The sequence below is a fragment of the Haplochromis burtoni genome, unplaced genomic scaffold (genome assembly GCF_018398535.1).
Source record: "Haplochromis burtoni strain Fernald_Lab_line unplaced genomic scaffold, NCSU_Asbu1 Contig_23, whole genome shotgun sequence".
NCBI lineage: Eukaryota > Metazoa > Chordata > Actinopteri > Cichliformes > Cichlidae > Haplochromis > Haplochromis burtoni.
Window position 1 is genome coordinate 192,016 of NW_024582384.1, and position 12,961 is coordinate 204,976.

Consider the following 12,961-nt stretch of genomic DNA (forward strand, 5'->3'; position numbering starts at 1 on the left):
AAAACAAAAGTTGTATCCAAGATGGCCGACTTCTAAATGGCCACCATGGTCACCACCCATCTTGAGGAGTTTGCCCCCTCACATATACTAATGTGCCACAATTGTGACTTTAATATCACCAACCATTCCCATGTTATTACGGTGTATCCATATAAATGGCCCACCCTGTACATTAGGGCTATACAGTTATTTTTGATCAATATTGAGATCGTGATTATTTGTCAGGATAATTTATTGATTTCCATGGCAATACATTTTTATTGCTCTTTCATGGAAGTATAATACTATAATATATAATCCATATTACATTCTTAATAATACACAGATCTGTGTATCGAAATAAAATTGGTCCCCCTTATCCACCTGATTTGGGTGCAGCCCTTACAGGAAAACTGTAATGCAAAGAAAAGACAAAGATAAATCCACAAGGCACTGCTTTCTCTTTTACATTGTGAAAGATGTTTATTCCTAATGTAATGATGTCAAAGTGTGCTTGTATCATGTATTTTCTGTTTTTCTTTTTCTAGGTTGGCAGCAGGTTGATACACTGTCACAAGTTGGTGCTGGCCTGTGTTATCCCTTACTTCAGGTATGTTTTGCCTGTATCGGTGTCTTAACCCTGGGTTTTTTTCTAACAGCCATAGGGGGGAGACTTCTTGGATTTAAAAAAAAAAAAAAATATCTGTATGTACAGAAAAATGTACGACCTAAGGACACAAAGTTTTACTAACGGGTTTATTGTCTCAGTTGTTAGTTTTAAGCCTTATCTAACACAGTATGGTTTGATTTTGTATATTGTGTTCTAAGAATGGTCCACAACTCCCTCATCATATCCAGTTTGCAAATAAATAACATAATGGTCAAAAGTGGCAAACCAGTGACTTTTCCACCTTTTATTTGTTAAGTTTTACTTTTTCTTTAGTTTTTCTTTATGATGTTGGCTGCTTTTTCAATCATTTTCAGTCCTTGTAGCTGACAGTTTTCAGAGAAATGCATAAATTGGTATTTTTGCAACAACAAGATGATTCCCGAAGATCTATCAGCTCAAAACCTGCAACAGCATGGTGTGCAGTGTGTCCTCACAAAAAAAAGACAAAAGAAGCGGCAAGCCCAAAAACAAAAAAAAACATACAGTGGTCCCTCGTTATATCGCGGTTCACTTTTCGTGGCCTCGCTGTTTCGCAGATTTTTTTGTGTGCAATTTTGCATGTTTGTTTTTTTTACAGCGCATTGTGTTCTGCATCCTGATCGGCTGTAGACAATTTTCAATAAATCTCGTGCCGTGTCTCCTGTACAGTACAGAATGCGTTCAGCTTGTCAAATTTACATAAATCGTCACTAGCAGAAGACAACAAACACAACAGTGTCGACGTCAAAGGATTATAAGGCGCATTAAGTGAAACCAATCAAACTTTACTCAACTCATTCTTCTTGCTTCCTCCACTTCCGTACCATTAATTCATTAATGTTGAATTCTCTCACAGCTGCTCTATTCCCATGTTCTGGACCTGAAAACATGGTTTGACTTTGGTTTCATTCTATAATACTGGACTTGTTTTTCTACGAAGGTTTGAACTTTGAGAGAGTTTAAACAAGAGAGAAACGTGTCAAAATGTTCATGCCTGTCTGAGAAAAATGTATAAAGTGTGTAGTGAGGGGTTTTACAGCCTTAAAACATCTATAATAATTGTAAGAAATAAACTTCGTGGATTTCACCTATTGCGGATTATTTTTGGAACGTAACACCCGCAATAAACGAGGGACCACTGTACTGCAGATGAACAGTATTTGAAAATTTTTTAATATTTACATTACAATAATTTATTTAAAAATCCAAACTCTTATTAGTGTTTAAAGTTTATTTTCAGCTAAAATCAGTTTTTATAGACTAAAAGGTTACTGCTGTCAAAGTATCGATTTTTGGCAACTTGTAATGTGAACCATGGTTGCATTTTTAAACATTAGTTGGTGCCTTGTTTTGAATCTTTGTGTTCAAGTGACTTTTTCATTTCCTCAGGGCCATGTTCCTGTCAGAGATGTCTGAAGCCAAGCAGGAACTGATAGAAATTAAAGACTTTGATGGTGATGCCATTCAGGACCTGGTGCATTTTGCTTATTCCTCCAAGCTCACCTTAACTGTGGATAATGTCCAGCCACTGCTTTATGCTGCCTGCATCCTTCAGGTAGACAAGCACAACAAGCACTAGCATCTGATTATAACATGAACAGAGGTGTCCTGCGTTTCAAGTATAGTTTTGATTTACCACATTAATGCATAATGACAGTTTTAATCTAGAAAAACACTGAACTATATAATCCAACTCATAATATTTGAAGTTGATTTATTGCCTCTTTCAAATAGGTTGAGTTGGTGGCGAGAGCCTGCTGTGAATACATGAAGGCACACTTTCACCCCACCAACTGCCTGGCAGTTCGAACCTTTGCCGAGAGCCACAATCGGGTGGACCTGATGGACATGGCTGACCGCTACGCCTGCGAGCACTTCACAGAGGTAGTGGAGTGTGAGGACTTCACATGTGTGTCTCCCCAGCACTTGCGTACATTACTGTCCTCCAGCGACCTCAATATTCACTCGGAGACACAGGTGTACAATGCAGCAGTGAAATGGCTAAACGCAAACCCACAGCATCACGAGGCCTGGCTGGACCAGATCATGTCTCAGGTTTGAGAGTGGCCTGGAAAGGTTTTTTTTCTTTTTCTTTTTTATATTAGTGTTGTATTCTTGAATGTGTGTCAGAAGTCAGAGTTTATCACCTGGTTTACTGATTACCTGAATGTTTAGGGGAATAACTGTGAGTAAAAGGAGTGTTATATAATCACTTTAGCATCCGCATGACACCCGCATGTATGTTTGTCTCTCCTTTAGGTGCGCCTGCCCCTACTACCAGTAGAGTTTCTGACTGGAACCGTGGCAAAAGATGAGATGATCAAAGGTAACCTGAGCTGTCGTGACTTGATGGATGAAGCCAGAAACTACCACCTGCACCTCAACAACAAGGTGGTTCCAGACTTTGAGTATTCAGTCCGTACCATACCCAGGAAGCACACTGCAGGTACCTTTATATGGTGGTGCTCTGCTGTGAGCATGTAACAAGTCTTTTGTTTTATGGCATTTAGAAAGTCATTACAGCACATTTTCTTATCTTTATAAAAGCACACTTGCAGACATAAAACCAAGTGGCTTTTTGCAAGTTCATGTGCAGTTACGGACCTATTTACATTACATTAGTACCTTAAATCTGCTGTTATAGGCAGATGGTTTGGGGGTTTTAATTATAGTCAAGCTAGAGATAAGTAGCACAGTGCTGATGAATATCACTGAAACAACCCAAACTATCTCTTCATTCCTAATGCTCCTCACTTCAAATAGTCACTGTAACGTGTAACTGTGCTTGCATTTTAAGAATTTAACATAATAAAATTGAAAAGGTGGCAGTGAGACATCGTTGCTGAGCTGCAGAGGCATATTATAGCAGTCTAAAGTATGGTTGCGCAATTAATTGAATTCATTAAATGTACACATGATCGAGCGGTATCGAAAATGCGTGCTCTGTCAATTGAACTCAACACAAAAGCAAATCCTTGACTCCTTCCCATATAAAGAGGACATTTAATGACCTCTCCTGTACCCTCAATGACCTGGGGCCTGTTCTTTGTACCTCGCTAAGTGAGTTAGCTGGATTAGATTGTTGACGATTTCGCGTGATCCTGGATCGTTCGGTTCCCCGAAGCTCATCCGGGACTTGCTGTCATAGCAACAGAGCCGTAAGCGTAAACCTGCTCGGGAGCAGGTTTACTTTATGTAAACAGGATTAGATCGCGGCCACGCAGGTATGTCCGCTTCATTTATACGAAAGCAACAGCGATATTCCACCACTGTTTCACCATAAATAAATAACATCAATGTAACTAAAGATAATGCAGCACTTGATCCTTTTATTGATGTCACACAGATACATACAGGTCATTTCCTAAAAAAGGGAAATGTACTATTAACATTCTATTACATGTATGTGATTATTACAGATGTAATTCATATTTCAGAGTAGTAATTGTAAATTACTTCGTGTAATCAAGATGAGAGACCACGGCTATAAAAGCGAAGGTGGATTTGGGAAGCCTGTCGCAGCCATGTCCTGTCCGTATACGCGAGCCACCCATTGCGGAAGGTGCAAGATTGATAAGGAGAGTCCTCAGAATTCAGCGTATATTGCGGGATAGACAGGATCCTTTAGCTCAGCGCGACAGTGTGCTCATTGAGAGATATCGATATTCCCGTGAGGGTATTATTTACTTAACCAACTTGTTGACGAGGGGGTGCAGGACCACCACCTGTCTTTTTTTCCTCTGCCCTTTTCTTGGTTGCTGTTATGAACAAACTAACAGAGTATTACAGGCCAGTATTACCTTGCCAAGAGACGAAAAGCAATCTAAGAGATAAATATTACCATTCTGTAGAATACTCCTGTATTCCACTTTTACTTGTTCCCATGTTCTTGTGGGTCCTGTTGTGGCTCTAATGTGAAAGGGGATATAATATAACATATTATGATATAATATAATGCCATATGATATTGGACAATATAGTGTCATATGATAGATCTACCCTACCGCCTACTGGTGTTGGCCAGAGGGGCCGATGGCGCGATATGGCAGCCTGGCTACAACCGTAGCTGCCTCCACCAGTGTGTGAATGTGGGAGTGAATGATAGTGGTATCGTAAAGCGCTTTGGGTGCCTTGGAAAGCGCTATATAAACCCAATCCATTATTATTATTATTATTAAATTACCTACGAGTTTGATTTGTCAGCAACTTTCTGCCAGCCCTCTCTCCTTGCTTTTGCAGCCTTTGCAGTGTTCTCTTGCGTTTTAATTAAACTCTGAAACTCCTGAAATCCCTCACTCATGAGTTCTTGCTCTGCTGCCGGAAAATACCGAGCACGCCCCTTCGACATTTTCGCCGACCAATCAGCGGGTTGCCGATCAATGTTTCTACTATCGATGCGTAGCCCCTTTTACGACACCCAGTGATGTCACATTACTGCGTCCAGCTGTACTAATCGTCAACAGCAGGTGTGTTCGGGGAACCGGATTAGCGAGCTCACGGTTAGCGCGATGGTTTGGTCTTGGATGTGTCATTTGATCTTGGATGTAGTAAGCGACGTACGAAGAACAGGCCCCAGGTTTTACTCCACGGTAAATATCAACAAAGACGAAGTTTGATGACAATTTAGAATAGGTTCCAGGTTGTTCTGAGGGTAGCCCTAGTAAGCTATATAGACAGAAACCATCACCAATAACTTTTGAAGCAGGCCTGAAATAGGACAGAAAATACTCTGTTCAGAAAAGAGAAACTCAGGTTAGGAGGGAAAGATTTGAATCAGTGCCTGACTACATGAGCCAATCACAGCTGTTCCTTGTCCCATGCAGCTTGAGGTTTCCTGGATTAATCTGGCCAAGTAAGACTATGTTAAAAGGAAGATGTACAACAAAAATCAGATGACATCTGATACAACAGAAGGTACTGGACATTTAATGGGCAGTACTTCAGCCACCTGAAAACACCACAACCTAAAATGTAATTCATGCACGAAGGTCAAGAGAAACAGTACAATGTTTGCTAATCTCAAATGTCCTGACACACTCTAAAGTGAGCCTGTAGAGTGTGTCAGCTCACCAACATACACTAAAATCACAATTGCAGTCCTATTCCATTTGGCCAAAGCTGAGTGTCCATTAAACACTGTGAGTAACACAGTGTTTAATGGACAAAGGCTTTGGGAAAATGGTAAACATATTATGCCTTTCTCCAAAAGTTGATTCTGTTCATCTGGACGTAGCGTTTTGTGGGAGAAACGTTTCGTCACTCATCCAAGTGACTTCTTCAGTCTCAGCTGACTGCAGGTTTCCCCAAATCTTATAAACAGTACATTTGCATAATGACTGAAACCAGCCCACTGAAGGAACAATGGGCTGGGAAGTCAGTTCCTAATTATGCAAATTCTCATGACCTTTGATCAACAACCACTGACCAAAACCCACTGATCAAAGACCACTGATCAGTTATGCCTTTCCGCAGTTATTTTGCAAAAGTGACAAAAAACCTACACTGTCACACCATGACAGGGGAAAAGGCGGGGGTGTCTCAGGGGTTCCAAGTATTTTGCTACAAGTTTGTGTCATGTCAGATACAATGAATGGAGTGAAAGACTTTATATTTTGCTTCTAGAAGATGCACTGATGTCACACTGCATTGGTTTTTATTAAAAGAAATGTAGGACAGTGTATAAGTGAAAGCAATGCTCTGCTTGATTTTTCCAGACTTCTCTTAGTAAAGAAATTCAAGACCTAATTTTCACTCGGATGCTAACAAATAGCTTTCTCCTACTTCTGGCGAGTAATTTTAATATGTGTGGGTTGCTCTGTCCACCTGTGGATTGTTCTCTGGGATTGTAACAAAAGCACTGCACTGAGTTTAAAAGTTGCTGCCATGCCATGAAAAATAAGGGCCCTGAATCTCATGCTCAAATAAATCTTTCAAAACTTTTAATAACTTGTAATTTATATTAACTTTTCCATGTTGGTTAAAGTGTTTTTCATCTTCTTTCTGAAGACCTCAGAGTGCCAGGCATTTGTTCTGTCCAATTGTTTCCTCAGGAGTTTTGTTCTGCGTGGGTGGCCGGGGCGGTTCTGGTGACCCATTTCGTAGCATTGAGTGTTACTCCATCACTAAGAACAGCTGGTTTTTTGGCCCTGAAATGAACAGCAGACGGCGTCACGTGGGCGTAATATCTGTAGGAGGTAAGAAAGATGTCGTATGATTGCGTTACAGAATGTAAACAAGAACATTTTCACCTGAACGATGAAATGTTGAGCTATGGAAGCTGAGGGAGTAGAGTACGACATACTCAGTAAAGTCAAAAGTGGGCACAGATGAGTCAGATCCTCCTGATCACACAGTTAAATTGTCTCATACCAATATGATTGTCAGTCGGATGCTCCTGTTCACTGGTGCAAGTGTTCTCGAGGAGAAAGAAATCATAACCATGAAAAAAATGAACAGATGAGTCTGATCCAGGAGAGCTGCACCTTCCAATTAACTGGACATTAAGGATCTGCTGCTAATGCTTGATACTAATAGGATTGTGGCCAATCAGTGATTTTCTGATTAGTGTGCAGTATGTCAATATTAATGGTATCAGTTCATATTCTGGTCATGTGATGATAAACAAACAGGGAATTACAATTTGTTTTCTTCAGGCAAAGTTTATGCTGTCGGGGGCCATGATGGTAATGAACACTTGGGAAACATGGAGATGTTCGACCCCTTCACTAACAAGTGGATGATGAAAGCGTCGATGAATACCAAAAGGTATCAATCGAAAATTTGCTCCAGTGCAACTCCTGAAGAAAAGTTGGAGTGATTTAAAAATATTTAATGATCACACAGAAAGAAAAATAATTACAAATTTTGATCCTGTTCCATAGTAAGGAATGTACATTTCTTTCTGTGAAGCATTAACTGTATGGCTAGTTTCATGAACATATGTATTTCAGGAGGGGGATAGCCCTGGCAGCCCTTGGTGGTCCTATATATGCTATTGGTGGTCTGGACGACAACTCCTGTTTCAACGACGTGGAGCGTTATGACATCGAAAGTGACTGCTGGAGTGCCGTGGCGCCGATGAACACCCCCAGGGGAGGAGTTGGATCCGTGGCACTGGGGGTAAAACTGAAGAGAAAGGTCAAAAACATCTATCTGATCTGCGATATGTACTCAGCACTTAACTACTTTATGCTCTCCCATTTTCAGAATTTTGTGTATGCTGTGGGAGGCAACGACGGCGTGGCGTCACTGTCCAGTGTGGAACGGTTTAATCCTCATCTCAACAAGTGGACGGAGGTCTGCGAGATGGGACAGCGTCGGGCTGGAAATGGAGTCAGCAAACTCAATGGCTGCCTCTATGTAGTGGGTAAGAGGAATTGTAGGAGAACACTTGTCATATTTTTCTCTACAGGCTGATAAGTTGGATAGTCCAATAATGTTGGAATTTACTGCAGGGAATTTATATGATGCAGTTTGTCGATGTTTGCTTCCTCTTTCATGCGTGCTTCTTTGGTGAACCAAACAAATGCTCAAATCCGGAAAGCTGAAAGTTCATTGTTTGTAAAGCTATTTGGTAACTGATTCACAGAAAGAGGATTTTATTGCATCACCTCAATTTAAAGAGTTGTTTGAGGTTCACCAGCTTCAGGTAAAAACATGTAATACTGTTGTATAGCTACTTGTAGAGCTGCTTATAGAACAAAATAACTACATTTGTTTGAGTAATTAGTGAGGATTTGCAGCTACCCTTGAAACCCCCACAGAAAGTATTCGAATAGTCGTCATAGTGTTGATATCTATACTGAGGTGTCAAAACTCATCATGAAGTGTACAGGGGAGGTCGTTAAATGCCGTCTTTATGGGAGACAGTGTTAAAAACAGGTGTTAAACCTGAGTGTGAGGTTTTACTAATACTCTCAGCATTTCATGCATTTTTTTTATTTCGCATGGGAGTTTCACATTTATAACAACATCCTAAAAATCCCCCCAAAATAAAATTTTTATGACTGTCTTATCTTATAATTTTCCAAAGGTGGTTTTGATGACAACTCGCCACTGAGCTCCGTAGAGCGCTTTGACCCACGAATGCACCGCTGGGAGTACGTGTCAGAGCTCACCACCCCACGTGGAGGGGTCGGGGTCGCCACTGTAATGGGAAGAGTGTTTGCAGTCGGGGGACACAATGGGAACATTTACCTGAACACAGTGGAGGCTTTTGAGCCACGAATGAACAGGTCAGTAGGAGAAGAATGAGGGTTGTGTTTCTACATGTACAGAGGTGTGAGAGAATAACTTTTTTCAGTAGGCATAAAACTGAGCAGCAAATGTTCTGGATGCATTCCTGTTTCAAATGTTTTTTTCCCACTATTATTCTTCAAGAATATGTATATACATAAAAAAGCAAAAATTAGGTATTATATTTATAACATGATTCTTAATAAGAGTCTGATGAAAGTAGGGTTACTGGTAGGGCTGGGTATCGTCACTGATTTCTAGAATCGATTCAATTCCGATTCACAAGGTCCCGAATCGATTCGATCCACGATTTGATTTAATTCGATTCGATTCGATTCGATTTGAATCTGGGAAATTTTGACAGTCAGAAATATTATAATTCAGATCAGTACATTTACATATTTTTGTATCTATTAAAAGGAAGCTGACACACACAAGACTTTATCAAAGATGTGAGCATCACAGCAGAGGTCTTTGTGTCAAAGTAGCTGAAGATAAAACACAGAAAAACATGAAGGCGATTTTCCTGGCCTGGGATTTTATAAAAATATTCTGCAGTACATCAAAAACGAAAGAAGAACATTAATCAACACATGAACATTACCTCTGAAGTTACAGCGGTTTATTAGACAGCGTTTTGCATTTTGCTTAATTTTAAAAAGTTTAAATTTGTTCAATATTGAACGGCAGAAATTAGGTTTACTTTTCGGAAGTAAGTAAAAGGGAAAAAAAAACGTCTGCCGACAGCGCTGTAAACAACGGTAGACTTGTGCGTAACAAGCAAGCGAATAATGCAGAAAAGAGAGAGAGAGAGAGAGCTGTGCATGAAGTGTGATGATTTTTATCCTGAAAAGTCAGCAAAAGTCAGAGGGAATTCATGACGATGTTTATGTGAAGCGTAGTTTGGATCTTCTTTTGCTGCTGGTTCGGTCAATATTGTTTGGAGAGAGATCAAACTAACAGCCATATGATCAGCGCAAAAAGGGCGTAAACACACAGCGCGGACCCGCGGATCAGGATCAGCGAGCTGTCGGCTTTCAGCCCCGACCGTCAGCTGAGAAAGGCGACATCTCACTGATTCTGATCCGCGGGTCCGCGCTGTGTGTTTACGTCTTTGTGCAGAAGCCGTGTACCTGCTCTCATTTACTGTCTTAGCTGTTTGGTGGTTGTTGAAATTTTGTGATCTTTCACCAGAGAATCTGGCATTTTGGGCAAAATAAATTAATATTAAAAATCGATTCAGGATTTTAATGAATCGATTTTACGTTATCCAAGCCAGAATCGATTTTAATCGATAAATCGATTATAAAAACCCACCCCTAGTTACTGGCAGTGGGCAAATTGATCCAACATCATTAATCATATGTTTACAAGAATACATTATGTCAACTGCTGATTTGGCTCCTGGTATCATTCCTAGCTTGGATACCGATAAACCATTCACTTGATTTGAAAATTAATATTAAAATAATTAAAACTTGAAACTTGAACCATCTATCATTGTAATTTGATTGTTTTTTTTGAGCTACACTCATTAGACACTCATAAGTCCATAATTATAGATTATTTGTACATTATATATGTACCATATATTTAGCCTAAAACATTTGAAGGACTTGAGTAGTTTTCTAAATAATGGAATTTTAAAATGACCTCTAAAAGTCCAAAGTGTTCTTGTTGTTAATTGTCTATTGATTTGTGTATCTTTGCTGTTCAGGTGGGAGCTGGTGGGCTCAGTGTCTCACTGCCGTGCTGGAGCTGGAGTCGCTGTCTGTTCGTCTCACGTCAGCCAGATCAGAGACGTCGGACAAGGCTCCAGCAACGTGGTCAACTGCATGTGAGCTCCACTCCACGCACTATCAGGCGACTGACTGCCAGGCCACCGTCACATCCGATAACTGCACAAAATCGGAGAAATTTCACCCGATGTTCAGTTTTTTCAGTGAGATTTTAATGACTTGAAGTGCACATTTGACAAATCTGAAGTCTTCTGTGACAAAAAGACACTTTGAAGACATTTGTGACTCCTGCAGGTGTTCTGTACAATCATTGATGTTGTATTTTGTACTGTACTTTTCCTTGTTTCCCTGCTTTGACTGAGTTTTGACTGTTTAAGGGAAAATAGTAGCTGAGCCATGTACATATACAGACCACATGAGAATGAGAGGGGTGCTTTGATTCATATCGTGAACAAGAATGTTTTAGTTGGCCAGTATGAAAGCATTCTAACCATCAGTCCTAATCGGTCTCTCTGTACTCCATCGTAATCTTTCACAGAGATGTGACACATTAGTAGTTTGAAGGTATTCATACTGGATTCAACACTTGCCTGTGCACCAGTTCATTGAAATTATTCCCATGAATCTGAAATGTGATGTGAAAACGCCACGAAATGTCCAAGACTGTTGCCCTCGCATTTCCAGATTAGTGAAAACAAACGTTTAAAGGTTTAGAACAGCTGAAGTAAGGCAGAGCTTACTTGAGTATTTATAGGTATTTTTTTCTCCATTATTGTGTTTTGATAATCATTTAGAGCTCACTGATCTAAATCATTGATTAGCGACTGACTGGTGAATTACGCTGCTGCAAGTGCCAAACACACAAAAACTGTAAATGCCAGTCCGGTGTAACAATCTGCTGAAAGTCGACTCATTTACCTCGACTTTAGAGCTGAGAAAGGTGTGATGACTATAACTGAGAGATGAGGTCACTGCTCATCTCTGTTATAGTCATCACTAAATCATTAAAGCAATATGGTGCACCTCTTTGGTTCTTTTCCATTATTGCATCGAGATCTGGTCAGAGCTGACAGAAGCTGACTTTGAAAACACTGTCAGTGCTTTCAGATTTTTAAAAGATTGTGTCTGTGGATGGTTGTTCTGTTATATTTTAATATATGAACACTTTTGTATACCAATATAGCCGTCTCTTTGGCATTATTCTTTACTGACTAATCCATTGCTGTGCACTATTTTCCTAGACTAGATGTGAAGTCTCGAGTATATTTTTGTCAGAAATGGAGAATTTAAAGTTTCAAGTTGTTCATCAATACATGCTTATTTCTGCCATATGAAGAAAGAAAATATTATTTCTGATAATGTTTGTATGAGTAAAATACATATTATTGCAGATTTCTCTCTGGTATTATTGATATCATTTTTACACTAAAATTAAAGCCAACTTTATTAGTAAATGAGTCTTTTGTAAACTTTGCTATGTAAGCTTGGTGTTCTTCCTCCTTTTGACTGCTTCCATTTGGTGGTTTATTTACATGGTATCAGTTGGCACAATAAAGATATATGTAAATGTTACTTGGTGAGATTCCTCTTTATTTCTGGATAATCTGATGTTTGTCTTCCTGCTTAAAATGTTAAAACAAAAACAACAATCATGGAAACAACAGTGGCTATTACAAAGTTAGTACATTTACCTCATAGACAGTACAAGACCTCTGCAAGATACACTCTAATAGATGCAATTTCTGGTTTTCTGAAGAAGCAAAAGTATTAATAAAAAAACTGGAATGTATTCACTGTGTTGTTCATCATTATTATTCATTTTAATGATATGTTACTTGAGGCTGTCTGTTTTACCCCCACTGTCAGCCACTATCCTCCTATGAGGTTGTTCTGTTCTCTTTACTCGTTCATTTTATGAGCACCACTATCAGAAGTCCTGACACAGTGACTTTGGTAAAATGGAGAAGCTGTTTATGGGCCTTGGTTGTTGATATTTAGCAGCAAGTAGCAAGAAGAAGTGATGCTATATAGCCTGATACCTGGTGTGTCCTCTCTTTAATCTGTGGTATTGCCCAAGGATCTATCTTGGGTCTCCTTTTAATTACTATGTATAATCCTGTCAGAGTAAAATGGGAGAACATTCCTTTCCCAAAAGTCCATCAACTGGTGTCCTCAGTTACCAGATATTTACAGACTCAAAATGACCCCATATTTTTCCTTAAAAGGTAATTTAAAATTTAAAATGTAAAAAGAAATGTTTCCTATGATCTATGTCCCCTCTAGTTTCTAGCATGTGAAACATCTAGAGACTGCAGATGAGTAATGCTGCTGCAGGCTAGGGACAACAGAACTGTTCAGA

General features: G+C 39.6%; 1 protein-coding gene across 1 annotated transcript in view; it reads left to right on the forward strand.

Annotated features, from left to right (window-relative positions):
- The window catches only part of klhl8 (kelch-like family member 8), a 24,059-nt gene extending 11,885 nt beyond the window's left edge, over positions 1–12,174 (forward strand). Inside the window, exons 3-12 of the mRNA XM_005917341.3 lie at positions 528–589; positions 2,018–2,183; positions 2,363–2,683; positions 2,888–3,074; positions 6,679–6,822; positions 7,282–7,393; positions 7,579–7,747; positions 7,835–7,994; positions 8,661–8,862; positions 10,581–12,174. Coding sequence (XP_005917403.1) covers positions 528–589; positions 2,018–2,183; positions 2,363–2,683; positions 2,888–3,074; positions 6,679–6,822; positions 7,282–7,393; positions 7,579–7,747; positions 7,835–7,994; positions 8,661–8,862; positions 10,581–10,704 — 1,647 coding nt within the window. The 3' untranslated portion in view covers positions 10,705–12,174. The remainder of the gene's footprint in view (positions 1–527; positions 590–2,017; positions 2,184–2,362; positions 2,684–2,887; positions 3,075–6,678; positions 6,823–7,281; positions 7,394–7,578; positions 7,748–7,834; positions 7,995–8,660; positions 8,863–10,580) is intronic.
- Positions 12,175–12,961: the final 787 nt, after the last annotated feature.